Source organism: Apus apus, chromosome 4 (assembly GCF_020740795.1).
Source record: "Apus apus isolate bApuApu2 chromosome 4, bApuApu2.pri.cur, whole genome shotgun sequence".
NCBI classification, from domain to species: domain Eukaryota; kingdom Metazoa; phylum Chordata; class Aves; order Apodiformes; family Apodidae; genus Apus; species Apus apus.
The window spans coordinates 69,026,692-69,040,760 of record NC_067285.1 but is presented as its reverse complement, the minus strand read 5'-3'; the positions used below and the strand labels follow the sequence as shown (position 1 = coordinate 69,040,760).

At 43.0% G+C, this 14,069-nt stretch overlaps 2 protein-coding genes across 2 annotated transcripts; one reads left to right on the top strand and one right to left on the bottom strand.

Moving 5' to 3' along the window:
* Nucleotides 1–543: 543 nt before the first annotated feature.
* On the bottom strand, nucleotides 544–4,781 carry LEPROTL1 (leptin receptor overlapping transcript like 1). Its single transcript, XM_051619337.1, has 4 exons — nucleotides 4,730–4,781; nucleotides 4,199–4,274; nucleotides 2,684–2,870; nucleotides 544–1,643 (listed from the first exon to the last, which is right to left on the bottom strand). Exons 1-4 carry the CDS (start codon nucleotides 4,743–4,745, stop codon nucleotides 1,527–1,529), a joined length of 396 nt encoding a protein of 131 aa, XP_051475297.1. The 5' UTR covers nucleotides 4,746–4,781; the 3' UTR covers nucleotides 544–1,526.
* A 137-nt stretch (nucleotides 4,782–4,918) lies between these two features.
* On the top strand, nucleotides 4,919–13,852 carry SARAF (store-operated calcium entry associated regulatory factor). The gene is made up of 6 exons (XM_051618938.1): nucleotides 4,919–5,035; nucleotides 5,416–5,591; nucleotides 6,727–7,117; nucleotides 9,649–9,754; nucleotides 11,098–11,216; nucleotides 11,719–13,852. Exons 1-6 carry the CDS (start codon nucleotides 4,942–4,944, stop codon nucleotides 11,742–11,744), a joined length of 912 nt encoding a protein of 303 aa, XP_051474898.1. The 5' UTR covers nucleotides 4,919–4,941; the 3' UTR covers nucleotides 11,745–13,852.
* The last annotated feature ends 217 nt before the right edge of the window (nucleotides 13,853–14,069 follow it).

Genomic DNA, 14,069 nt, shown 5'->3' with positions numbered 1-14,069 from the left:
CACTGCCCCTACCTGCTTGAGCATATCTTGTACATAACTACCAATATTATCAGACTTCAAATATCCCAGCTTTATACTTTGTTTACATCTCTGCACAAATACTACAGCTAAAACCTGCAATTCCGTGCCTCTTGATACTGCTCCACTGTCAAGCAAAACCTAAGCAATCGTCAGCTTTTAATTATGCACAGTAAGTTTCCCTTAGAAGTATGTTTGGTCAAGTTTATCACTGCCTGTGGTACAATCAAACCTGGTTACCTGGCATACATCAACTTTCTTGTGATCAAATGGTAGATTTATTTAAATGAGGAAAGTCCAGACAATTGAGAGGTATGCAGAAAACCCATCTTAAATATTGGAAGCTACATGTGCAATCTTACAGAACACAAGCTAGAGTTCAGACATAACATTAAACCTTATTAACCAACAGTGCATAAGAACTTAAAAACAGCCAGTGACATCAGTTCAGCCAGAGACTTCCAAAAAAGTCACAACTCAACTGCACTGTGTGAAGACGGAAAAAGAAAAATTCTTAACACAGAGTTTTCATCTACACTTGAAAAGCTGTTTTATTATATGTATATATACTATGTATAAAATAAATTAAAAAGGGGACGGAGGAAACAGCTCTGTATATGTTTCAAATTAACAGACCAGTAGTTCCATAAACAAACATTTTACCATCTTTGTGGTAAAAAGCTGACATAAAAGTTCAAAACCATACAATACTTATAAATAGAGTTCAAAAGATATTTTTTTTTAATTGAATTTAAACATCATTTTCCCTTCCCCTACAATACACTTCAGTTTTGTATGTCATAGCATCAATACATTTACAGAGTATTTGAATGTCACAGCCACACAAGAATTGATAACAAAGCAGGTAAAAATGCTAGTGGTGTTAAAATTTAGGACTTCTCCCAAATAACTACCTGCTCCTCAGCCTTCTCCTGAAATGAAGGCTATCAACATTCATCACCCAGTTTGAGGTATGGGCAGAAGAAAAATCTGCAACTGGCACTCCCCGCCCCACCTTGCCTCTGCCAAAATACAGCAGCAATCGATTGACCTGGTAATTTACAATGGTGGTGCACAATGTCTTACTTCCATTCAGCCTGTATATAATTTAATCACCATACCAAAAAAATCCTTTTTTTTTTGAAACACAGTATTAATGCTTAACTTAAAAACCCAAAACTTTAAATCTTTTTTTTAAACCATGTTTAAACATTCTTGTTCCAGATTTAAAGCTTCACATAAACACCAGACAGAAGGATGACAATTTTAAATCAAGAGAGCACCTAAAAACATACCATAGGTAAAAATGAAACCAATCACCTCTCCACTTCATAAAAATGTAGAAACCCTGCCAGCAACAGCAGTACACTCAGCACAAACAAGGTGAAAAGGAGCATCTAGAATAGTCAAGAGGCTTGCTACGCTACTTCTCTTTATTGCCCATTCTCTCATTTGTATGGATGGCCACTGCATGACAAGATGCCTGTCATAGTTCTCTGATCCTCCTTTCACCACTGTTGCCAGCTGAAGTCATCGTTGCTGCCAAAGACCAAGAAAAATCCTAGGATCGTGGCAAAGATGACTGTATTCCCCGTAAGGACGAGCGCACACGCACCCCAGTAAATCTGTGAATAAGAAGAATTAAGTTAGACACATTTTTAACTGAATACCAACTAGGAAAAAGGTAACATCTTCGTCACATTACAGCCAAAACTCAGCAACAGGTCCACGATGCAAAAAGGTGGTATCTCATTATTTGTGGCTACACCAGGAAGGCTGGGTTTACCCAGAATGACTCAACCAATTCACAGCCAAGCGGCAGGGCAAGTTTCTCCCAGCGTGTTCAGAGCAGCAGCTAGCAGGCACGGCTGGTTTGCTGCAACATCCAAAACCAGTAAAGTAAGGCTAGTCAAGAGCATCACACATCTGCAGCCCAGCTATACTTGTTACCCGTGCTGTATGACTTTTTTTAAACAGACATCTGAAGATGCAGCTCTTACAAATGCTGGCAAATATGCCCTTAACAAAAGGGAGGTGAATGTTTTCCAAGGAGAGCAAGTGGATTACTCAGAGGGTACGAGGCATTCAAACCAACCGTTTGAGCTGTTCTTGCCTAAAGAGATTTTAGGAAAGTGCACTCAGTGTTTTTTCATTTAGTAGTGCTCTCTGAAATTCACACAAACAAGGCCATCTCTTGCAGGATTTTAGTGAAAAGCCATATACTAGGACAGATGTAACGACAACCCAGAAGTTTTTAAAAAATAACACCTGTGTCATTTACAGTGCATAGTTTATTCATGCTTCATTAGCCCAACTATTCTACAAACTGCTTTCAAAGTATTCTATACACTTTTATATTTGCTTGGTTGCCTGTTAGGTTTTCACACTATTTTCTAACTCATTTTCTCTGCATAGCATATACACTGTTAGGGTTTATTCCAAGACCAGGTGAAGCCACTGGCAAACATTACATTCTGCCACACTTCAGTTTCTAGTATTAAGTTTTTCTTGCCAAAAGAACTCATTGTTTCCACTGCAAACACCTTAAGAATGTATTTATAAAAGTTGCTCAGTGCATGAGAGCTTTATCTTCAGTAAAAAAAACAAACATAAAGAACACAATTATTTTAGGAAAAAATATTTCATAGATTGAAATATTACTAACCAGTTGTGCTCTCGCAAACACTATGGGTAGCCCAAACGCTGAGACAACAATGCCTGTTGTAAGAAATATTGCTAGCTCCTTGCAGGCATTACTTGTAGCATCTGTGTCATCTACTAATCTTCTTGCTATGCAGTACGGGATAGGAGAAAGGATGTAAAAAAACAGAACAAACAGTGGCCAGTACTGGCTGAAAAAGAAAGGAGAAAAAAAGGTAAAATTAAACTTGATTTTCTTCCTGTTCTTCCTAAAAGCAATGCAAGGCATTTTCCACATCCAGCATCCACATTCAGGGAAGCCAGACACAACCCCAGAGAAAGCAAATCCTTTGCTTTGGAACACCCTGACACAAATCCAGCAGGAATCCTCAACGGCAGCAGCAGAGCTCACCAACAGGATATCCATAAAGCAACATTTCACTAAGCAAGCCTAAATCCAACACCACCTCACAAGATGAGCTTAACTCTCAAGCTTAACCTGCCAGCTTTACTTGAGAGTTAGAGATGCCCCAGCAGAGCCCTCATGACATTCTGTCCATGAGGTTTCAGCACACACATCTGGAGCAGAGCACAGTTCTCAGCCAATGCTCAGCCATGGGGCTCCTAGACTTTTTTTTTTTAATCTGAACATAAGCAACAAAAAACCTTCAAAAATTACACCAGCATATTTGGCAACGTTTTCTTTTATTGCTTGCAGGTCACCAAACTAGATTTCTCACACACACACAAATGCAGCTGCACACTGTATCAACAGAACTTTACTACCCTGCTTGAAGGATGACTGTGTAACAGCCTCCCTCTTCCAGGTGTGTGTCACCAACCATAGCTTTACAACAAAAGAAAACTGGTGTAAGAAAGCTAGTCATACATGTAGAGAACTGCAATTCACAACCATGAACAGGGCTACCAACAGGATATTTGATATTTAATTAACAATAAATACATTGCTTTAGAAGATTTTCTGTAAAGTCAGCATTGACTTGCAAAGGACCAAAGCCACAGACTGAACTTCCTGCACTACTGGTCTATTGCTTCATATCTCCTGGAAACTACGAGGCAGGAATCAACAGACTGAAAGCACAGGCAGCAGCTGCAGTTACCCCAGACGCTGCATCACCAGGGTTGGGAGCAGCCAGGAGTCCATGGGACAGCCCCCCGCTGCCCAGCTACCACTAAGTAGCCAGAGAAAACCACGTTTAAGTCCCTGACAACAGACACATGCTCTCTACTTGAGGAGTCATCTGCTCATCAGCTGCAGAGGGACAACCCTGGAGACATGTCTGGACAGTGCATTCTTTATCAGTTTGCAGCCAGGCCTAGCAATTTAACCTTTGTTGCCTTTGCTTTTATGGTGAATTAAATCCTGACTTTTTTTTTTTTTGCTACCTCAATATTTTGAGGCAAAAAAAACAACCAACCTCCCCTACACACACAGGACTTAACAGCTCATCATTTTGAAAGCCGAAGTACTCCGGAGCTACAGGCATGCAAAGAGCAAAGCGGGCAGAGCACACGTTACTTGTATTGGGGAAGGGCGCATCCCAGCATCAAGAACATGAGGCCGACGGCTCCCCCGAAGGACAGGCTAATCAAGGCTGCAACGAGAGCACAAGCGGACAGCAGACGGAGGTTCAGTGCGCTGTGCCAAACACCCACCGCGCTCTTACCGGAGGGAGGGCGCAGGGCCGGGCCAGCGGCGCTGCTCTCCCCTCCGCGGCAGCGCTCCCCGCCCCGGCCCAGCAGCCCCCCGGGCCGCCCAGCTCCCCACCGCGGCACAGGCCTCTCGGGGCACCCGGCACGGCGGGGCACCCGGCACGGCGGGGCTCGCCAGCTCCCTCCTCCCCCCCGGCCTCTCCCTGCGAGGCCCGCGCCGGGCCTGCCGCGGAGCTGCGGCCTCCCCGGCGGCGGCAGCGCCAGGGCCCACCTCCCGCCGGAGCACCCAGCCCGGCGAAGGGGCGCCTGGGGCGGCGCGGCCCCCCGGGGAAGCGGCGGGGGCTGCCGTCCCGCCAGCGCTGCGAGGGCAGCAGCGCCGTCCCCGCCCCCCACGCACCTTTGATACCGGCCATGGCGCCTCCCGCCCCGCCAGCCGCGCCGGAAGCGGAACTGGGGCGGCCGCTTCCGGGAGCGGGCTGCGCAGGGGCGCGGCGCGCCCCGCCCGCTCGCTGCCCATTGGTCCGGAGCGAGCGGGGAGGCGGGGCTTCCGGCGCGCCGGCAGCGCGCGTGCCCCGGCCGGTCAGCCAATCGGCGGCGGCGGGGGCTGTCATGGCGGCGGCGGCGGCGGCGGGGCGGGCGCGGCTGCTGCTGCTGCTGCTCCTCGGGGCGGCCGCGGGGCCCGCGCGGTCCTGGCGGCAGCCCGGTGAGACTGCGGGGCTGGGGCGGGGCCGCCCCCCGGCCTGGCCTGCCTGCCCCCGGCACCGCGGCGGCCCGGGGCGGAGCAGGGGGGAGGGGCGCGCCGGGGCCTGCGCCGGGAAGGCTTTTCGGCTCGGGCGCCCGTCGGCTCGGCCGGTGCCGCAGGGCTGGTCCCGCGGTGCGGGGAGCGGTGCGGGGAGCGGTGCGGGGAGCAGCCCAGAGCCCGCCCCCGCAGCCATGGGCAGCGCTGCCCTCTCCCTGTCCGGCCCGTCTGGAAGTTCGTTTCCTGAAGCAGCGAACGCCGCGTCCTTTGTCCTGTCAGCCTTTTTCTGAAAGGCTCGGGACACGTGCCGGGGCAAATGCTGACCTTCCTGCTCGCCGTTTCAGGCAGGGTCCTGCTGAGGGAGGTGCAGGCGCTCACTTTTCATGGAGGGCAGTACACGACATCCCGGCGGACAGCGGCCATCCCGCAGTTACAGTGCACGGGAGGCACTGCTGGATGCTCCCGTGTCCCCGACGTTGTTCAGTGTTACAACAAAGGCTGGGATGGCTACGATGTACAGGTAACAGTTAAAAGCTTGTTAAACACTTAATGAAATAACCTTCCGCCAGACATGGTAACTTCTGATGAAAAACGAGTAACAGACCAGGGTGTCATCAGCTTGCTTTGTGTTAGAGGACCTTTGGCAACTAAAGCTTAACCTAAGTGATTTTGGGTTTGGATTCTCCAGAACCACTGTAGATATGTCTTTGAAATGTCCCTGAAGACTAATGTAAAAGCAGACCTTCCCTGGTTTCAATTAAATGTTGCTCGAGTTTATAAAATCAAACTTGTGAACCCTTGAGGATGCTCTTGCTCTGGGATTGCTGCATGGATTTCAAGTTTTAGACTAGGAAGGGGTATAAATATTTGCATCACTTATCTCTGTCTTTTAAAACTAAGTTTCAGACTTGCATGACTCCCTCTTGCATGCTGGTCATTAAATAGTCATGTATTTCTGTTTTGTTAGCAGTTATCTAGGCTTGTGCTGAGAGATTAATGAGGAAGCATTAATGAGGCTGAAGCATTAATGAGAGAGTAAATGAAGCTGAAGATAATTGCTAAAACTGACACGGTATTGTCAGAGTACAGTCAAATTTGAATTTGCCCTGCATTATTAATTTAGAAACTACCACTTTTTCTTTTTTTCCAAAACATGTGTCACTTGCAGCTGGAGGTGACACAGAAATAAGATATTTAAAAGAAACACGAGACTGAGGAATTCACATACCTGAATCACAAACTTGATTGTTAAGTATTGCATGTGAATGCCTAATAACATCCGTCCCATTTTATTTTGATTTCTGTATGGACATAAATGGAATCAGGTGCACTGGATTTCAGACTTCCATATTGTATTTTTGTCACTGCCATCCAGTTCAGGCATCTGTTAAGTAACTGTTGCAGAGGGTACAGCTTTTTTTTAAGAAGTATCCCTATGCCTAATCAGTGAAGAAAACCAAAATCTTCCTGAGTTGTAATGCTTCTGTGTTCAAAATATCTGGGGTTTATTTTTAAATTTTTGTTTATTATTATTTTAAAAAACATTGTTAGTTGGTTTCAAGTTAAAGCTTTATTTCAGAGCATACTGGGGGAGGAAGATGGGTATTTTAATCTCTGGAGCAGGGGTTTTACTTTGCATTGTGTTTATTTCTCAGTGGCAGTGCAAAGCAGACTTGGAGAAAGCCTACAGGTTTGGACGGATTGAAGTGAGCTGTGAAGGCTACGATTATCCAGATGATCCTTACATCTTGAGAGGCTCCTGTAGTTTGCTGTTCAGGCTAGAGCTGACTGAGGAAGGTGAAAGGAGAATGAAGAACTCAGGAAGCTTTGGCTCTGGCTATTATCAGTCAACAAAGGATTCTTCTGGTTGTGGAACAGGAGCGATTATTTTAATCATTATTCTGGTTCTTGCTTTTGGAGTACAAAAGCTGTTCCCTGGTAACCAGCAGCTTCAGGAGACTTTATGTGGCAGTGACGGATCTCTGGGGCCTTCCTGGCAGAGTCAACAGGCACCTCCTCCTCCTGGTTTTAAATCCAGCTTCACAGGTAGGGCTCCAAGCCATTTACAGTACTCAGAAGAGCAAGCAGGGTTGTACAGTTTTATCTGCAGTGAGTGCAGGAGGGATAGACTTAAAACCAATGCATTGGTGGTTGACTGCCAGTGTTCTTTGTTCGGGTGTGAAAGTAACAGCTTGGTTTCCCAATGTTACACCAGCTTCACTGTAAAATATTTCTTCCCTGTATCTAGTCTAAATCTACTCTTTTTTAGTTTAAAAACATTACCCCTTGTCTTATCACTACAAGCTCTGCTAAGAAGTTTGTTCCCATCTTTCTGATAGGCTGCCCTTAAGTACCGTAAAGCTGCATTGAGGTTTCCAAAGAGCCTTCCCTTCTCCAGGCTGAACAGCCCCAACTCTCAGCCTGTCTTTATAGGAGAGGCGCTTCAGCCCTCTGATCATCTTTGTGGCCCTTCTCTGGACCCACAAAGAGAAGGGATTCTATCCCCTAAATAAACAACACGGATTAAGTTTGTTTAGTTGAAAGCATATGTTTCAGTAATGCTCCTTGATGCTTTCTTCCAGGGCTGCTCAAGCCACTTGGCCAAGAGGGGGTGCCAGTATAACTTTTGGATCCCCTTGTGCAGAGCATGTGCAGCAGAAGCTTTCAGATGTGCCTGTAGCAGAAACTTAAAGGAGTTCTGCTTCTGCATTGCTAGTGTCTTTGCAAACTGGTTTCCATGTAGTTATTTCAGACCTCAGACAGTCTGTGCTGTGTGTGCATCGGTGACACTGTGTGTGCATGCTGCTTGCTGCTGGTGTGACTGTGGTAGTTGCTGAGAGCCCTGGTCACAAGTCAGGGGTCTGTCATACTGGGTGCAGGCAGAGCAGACTGAAGGGTTATTTTCTGGGTTTTTTCTGTCCTGTTCCTTGCAAGTTCATTGCACCAGCCGTTTTTCATTGCAGGAGTCTGAAATCTAGCAAGGAGAACGCCTTGAAAACGTTTTCCTAATTAATACTGAAAATTAAGACATTGAAAGTGCATGTTGGAAGCCATAAAAGGCTTAACTTAAGGCATTTTCAATAACACATGTCAGTGACTTCTCCTCAGATTTCAAACAGTTTAAGTGTTATGCTTCTTCGTGCATTTAGTATCTGCCTTAAATTTTACAGTGGAGCAAAAGCACATCTCTGATTGTATATGTCCATGCATTCCAGGCATGCATTAGTCTTTGAAAACCTGGACAGTAATGAAAAGCAATGACATTCACTTATTGCTGTTAATATTTAATTTGTCTCACTGTAAATCCCCTTAATATGCAGAATGCACCCTGTGAAACTTGTTTAGCTAGCTTAATTAAATTCTTCATTTCTATGTTAGTGGTTTGACATGATCCTTAATATTTACTCTAGATATTAGAGTGAAAAATGATGCAGTTTTCTGAGTCAGTGTTCAGATGTGGTGCTCTTGAACAAATGAGTTGGTTCACCTCCCTGATTAACATTGTTTTTACAGTTAATGAAGTACTGGGGGTTTTTTGTCCCAAATCAGCATAGTTTGATGGGTATATCATCTCAATGAGTTTGTCTTTCTCCCAGTGCATTCAAAATTAAATTCAATAATAAAAAAAATGTGGACTTAAACTAATTAATTAAATATATCTTTTATATCTTCCATGACTTCACACAATCCTGAAGATAAACAGGCCCTCTAGAACTTTTACACACAAAATCCACTTGTTTAGACAGGCATGTTTCAGGGCCATAATTTTTAGTGTTTGCCTTTTACACTTCCTTGTGTGTTAAGCCTGTGATTGAGCTTATTCTTGCATCCTTGGTTTTTGTTAGACCAGAAAATTATTCTACTTTGTTTTTACATCTTCTCTTTCCATTTCTAGATGGAAGCGTTTGGTTCTGAGTCAGAACCTCAGGTTATGCAGGTCACGTGAAAAATCTCTGTCTCTTGTTCCCTTGTAACCCATTTGATAAGCTTGCAATTTCATCAAGGTATTTGTCAAGCTTGGTGACTCATGCATAATCAAAACATTGCAATGTGATTGCAGTTAGCTTGTCTTTTGATAACAAATACCTGACTAGAATTACCAGAAACAATACAAAGTCGTGTAGACTGAGTACTCAAAATGAGCAGCTGTTTTGAGTGAGATTAGAAGCAGTGTGTCCGAGTGGTTAGTTCACTCTTTGGTCTTATGTATTTGATTTCTGTTCTTGGTTCTGGCCTGCTGTCTGACCTTGAGCGGATTACTTTTTCTTAATTTCCTTTTGAATTTTTAATACAACCTATCTGTTTATGAATTTGCAGGCTGGGAATTTTTACAGTGTTTTGCAAACATCAGGGCTGTGAGATTGAGTGGAAGCTAATTTTTAACATAAAACCATTTCATGTTAATATCTGTTTTTTCCTGCTTTCTGAACTTTGAGGCTTTGATCAAGAATCTACTGAAATGGGGAGAAATTTATGGTCTAATTTTCCATTATCTTTAACACAGGAGAGTCTTAGTGGCACCTAATCCTCAGGCCAGCTGTTGCAATAACTGATATGTTTTCATTTTGTTTAAAAAGGTGACAGCTTTGGGACTCATTCCAGTCAAGGAACCAGTTCAGGGCCAGGATTTTGGACTGGATTAGGAGCAGGAGGCTTGCTGGGCTACTTGGCTGGCAGTCACAGGTAAAATATGCATGCTATCAGATTTTAAGGATTTAAGCTTTCGAGGGGTATGCCATATACTGTTCACACATGGTTGCTAAGCTTTCAGTCCTGTATTGTTCAAGCTGTAGAATCAGTACCTCTAGTACAATTTTGAAGGAGCAATCTATAACTCCAGCAGCAGAGACATTTTAAACATGTTTCTGGGGAAAAAGAGTTGGAAGGACTGTGGTACTTTGTTCTTCTTTAGTTGATTACTCTGACCTGGCATGATAACCTGCAAATTGAAAATGAGCATTTAATCAATCCATCTGAGGACTGCCTTAAAACACAGATATTAAGCATAAAACCATCTGTAGATACGTCTCTTATATCAGTGTTGTCTGTTCTAAAGGCAGTCTGGATGGCAGCTGCTCTTCTGTGATACTCAGTGTGGTCAAATTAAGCAGCATTTAATTTACAGTCTCCTAGCAGCCCATATATGGAAGTCCAAAAGGTGTGGTTTTCCAGAGGTCTTGTAGGTACCACCTAAGTTGCATTTCAGAAAACTGTAACACAAACATCATTCAAAAGCAGTTTTAGTGCTGGAGTAAACGTCTGCTGGTCACATTTGCTACACACTTTTGAACATTTAAAATGCACCAGTTTTAGATAAACAGTTTAAAAGGGCACTATTGCTGCCATTTTAGGCTTCTTTAGATAACATATGTGGCTCCTGTAGGGACTCTTTAGAGCCCGAGCAGTTTCCTCTATTTATCAAATATTTGTTCATCCACTGTTATTTTTATCAGTTGTTTGAAATGGTGTGCCTGAAAATGTTGGTGTCAGAAAGTAAGTCAGTCAGAAAGCTATTTGTAAATTTCAATAGCAGACAATTCCATATCCATAGAAGCAATTAATTTAAATCGGTGAGTCAGAGGTCATGAGGTGTCAGTCTTACTGATTCAACCTTTTTAAGGTAGTTAATGGAACAGAAGGATATTTTCTCTTACGTGTCTGGGACGTAGGTATTGCCAAAATACATTTAAGCTTCAGATGTTAGATTTACTTTCTTGTCTGACAGAATCTAAGGTTAAAATTTCAGAGGGGAAAATTTCCTTATGTGCAATTGTTGGAATTGCTTATCCTGAAAAATGAGCTTTACATTTCTTTTGAAAGTCTGCAAGTGTTTTTGTGACAACACTGGATATCCTTGCTGTGAACACATGTTAATCATATTAAATAGGGAAATTTCCAGCTTTGAAACAAATGCCTACTTGCAGTTTTCCCCCAGAGATGCAATATCCTTGTTGTTTGGAATGGTAATTCCTTCATTTTTTGTAAGGACTCTAATGAAGACTTCCTTCTACTCTGTTCTTCATCAGAGCACAGCCACGTTCCCAATATTACGGTATGTGGACAGATCCTACAGCTGCACCTCCAATGAATGGACAGTCGAGCAATTCCACTCAAAGTGACAGTTCAGGAACAAGAACTGCTTCTGGTAAGGCAAAGGAGCTTTTAACCTCTTGAGGCCTGAGAGGCTTTGACCTATCAAAAATAGACAGATGTTAGCTGAGGTTCAGCAAGCACTTTTTGTTTTGTTGTACCACTTTCTTTCATGCCTGCCTGTACCATGTTTCTGTTTCCCATGGGAGTCGGGCAGCAACGTGGGGCATAAAACTCCCTAGGGATTTACAAAATGGGCATGGGGCCACCAGTATTGGGTTTATCTTCATCTGCAAGGTGCATTAGTTTAAGGCTTTCCTCTTTGGCATATACTACATGTGCTTTTCTCTAGCCAATGTGTAGAAACATGATTTATTGGTGGAAAGCAGGTTGTCAAATCTGCAATAATAGAACATTTTTCAGGCCAGTCAGCCCATGGTTGCTTGCTGTTCTGCTTTGTGTGAGTATGCTTAATGCACCTCGCCTGCCACCTTTACCCTTTTTAGAACTAGAGGAAAGGCTGTGGTGGAGCTGACACTTTTATTTTTTCTTTGCAGGCTTTGGGGGCACCAAACGAAGATGAAATCCTTAATGTTACAACATCTGAATGATTGAGCAAAATCTTCCTGTTTGCTAGTGCTTTTTATTTGTTAGGTAGTAGGCTTCAGAAGTGGATATGAGAAGAAGTGTGAAGGACTAGGCAGAGAATTCCCCTCTTTCCCTGTGGAAATATGGACTCTCACGCTTGTTCAGAGTATCACAGGTGCTTGAACATCCACTATTTCAAAACAGCAGCTTCTCAAGATACAAAATAAACCCATCATAAGAAAAACGATGTTACGGTGCCTATATATCTCTCTATACTTGAGGGATTATGGCAATAATAGTAGCCTCAACAGCTTTTCAAAACAAGTAACTTACTCATGTTCTGAGCTTGAGTGCATTTAATCCATCTTTTATTATTTTTTTTTCTTGGTGGATCTGAAAGGCCTATTGTGTAATCCACCTGCTATCTAAGGGGTGCTGCTCTTTAAAGCTACTTTGTTTGTCTTTGTGAGTTTCATGTGAACATTACTGTAACTGCAGTCTGCTACTCAGGTAAGTGTTGGGTTTTTTCCTTAGTGGAAAAAAACAAGACTATGTATAGAGAGACTAACATTACATTAATGTTTGTATCTGTGCTGTGTGAATATTGGAGCTGAATTTACAGATTCAAGGATAGTCCATGGTTTAGGGCTTACCCAAGTGGCTGTGCAAACCTGTGGGATTTTGTGTATAAATTATGGGAAAAAAAGATAACCCAAAATGAGACAACAGAGTCCTTCTCTAATTTGCACCTTTTTCTGGAAGACAGGTCATTTAAATTCAGGTGTCTACAGACATTTTGCCCACATTGAGGCTCCAGACTTTTCTTTTTATGGTGGACGTAAGCAATGCTGTGAAAACTTCTGCTGTGAACAGTCTCTCCTGCTAGGTGACCTGTCCAGGACAATAAACCAAAAAGCTGGGTAGTATCTCTAGAAAATAGCAGGCCTTCAGACTAAGCAAGGAAGGAAATGCCTAATGGGATGTAAACTTTCCCAAATGTACTTTTTAAAAACAAAGTGCTGTCAAAGAGTGGGAAACGGAGAGGTCTTCATTCTGTAGTGATATTTTGGGGCTCTGAAAAGTGTTGTGTAATTCTTGTGTGATTGACTGTACCCTGGGAGAGGCATTGTAGAAAAAAAAAAAAAAGAAATTTCTCAGGATTGCCAGGGGAGGAATTGGCTGCTTGACTGGGTCTTCTCAAGAAGCCATCCTGGTACAGCTTAGAAGTGTGTGTGCACACAGCTTTTCTATGCTGGCAGCAGTCTGAGAAGCATAGCTTTCATCCTTGTGAAAATACTGTGTCCAGGAATCGATGTAAACTATTATAGGAAAAAGAAAGCACCATTCAGTGGGTACAAGCTGCATCTCTTCGAGGAGATGCAGCAGGTGTGGTTAGTCTAGCAATGTGCCTTCAGTGTTAGTCATCAAAAAGCAACTATGTCCATTCCTGAGTACAGAAATAGTAGGTTAAAATGGTAATGCCTGAGTTCAATATCTGGTTTAAGCAGCAACAACAAAAAACATAGGAATCTTAAGGAAGTCAACAGAAGCTACAAAAAGTGTAGAGCTTGTGCTGAAAATGTGAAAATCTTCATAAAATTGCTAACTTGAGAATAAAGTAGTGGTTTCTGCTCAGAGCTGCTTGAGGATTGGCAGAAAATATCTTCATTAACAGCCTGTTCTATTAACCTAGAAAGCAGGGATATGCCAGACACCTAACTGTTGGGCTATTCAAAAGTTCTGCCTTTTATGAGCAGAATTTATGACATCTTATTCATCAAATAGAAGAAAAAAAAATATTTTAAATGGGGAGTTTTTACTTACTTCTAAGTGTATTCGGATTGAAATTTGTCACCCTCAGTACTCTTTGCCAACTAATTCCATAACAATGAAACTGGATTTTTGCTAACTGGGTACTTTCAAGCTGAAGTTTGCTCTCAAATTGTGATGTGAGATGTTTTAGATTATGTTTTCATTTGTATTCATAGTTTTTGCATGAAACGTAGCCTGCTGCATGAACTGGACAAATTATCATAGTTTCTGAATCTGTTTGTAGAATATTCTTACCTTTCCCTTTGATAAAGTAATGAAATAAGTGAATAAGGAGTGGTGTTTTTTTTTTCTTTAAAGCACTATCTTGTTTGTCAGGGTTGGCTATGTCTCAACATCAACTTCCCAGGTAGTGTAGTAACATCCTTTATCCCCAGACGCAGAGCTCATACATTGTATATTGTTTCAACAAAATAAGACAATACTGGAAATAGAGCTCTTGACTGGTTTTTCAATAACAAAATACTTAACCATGTAAGGAAGTGAAGGA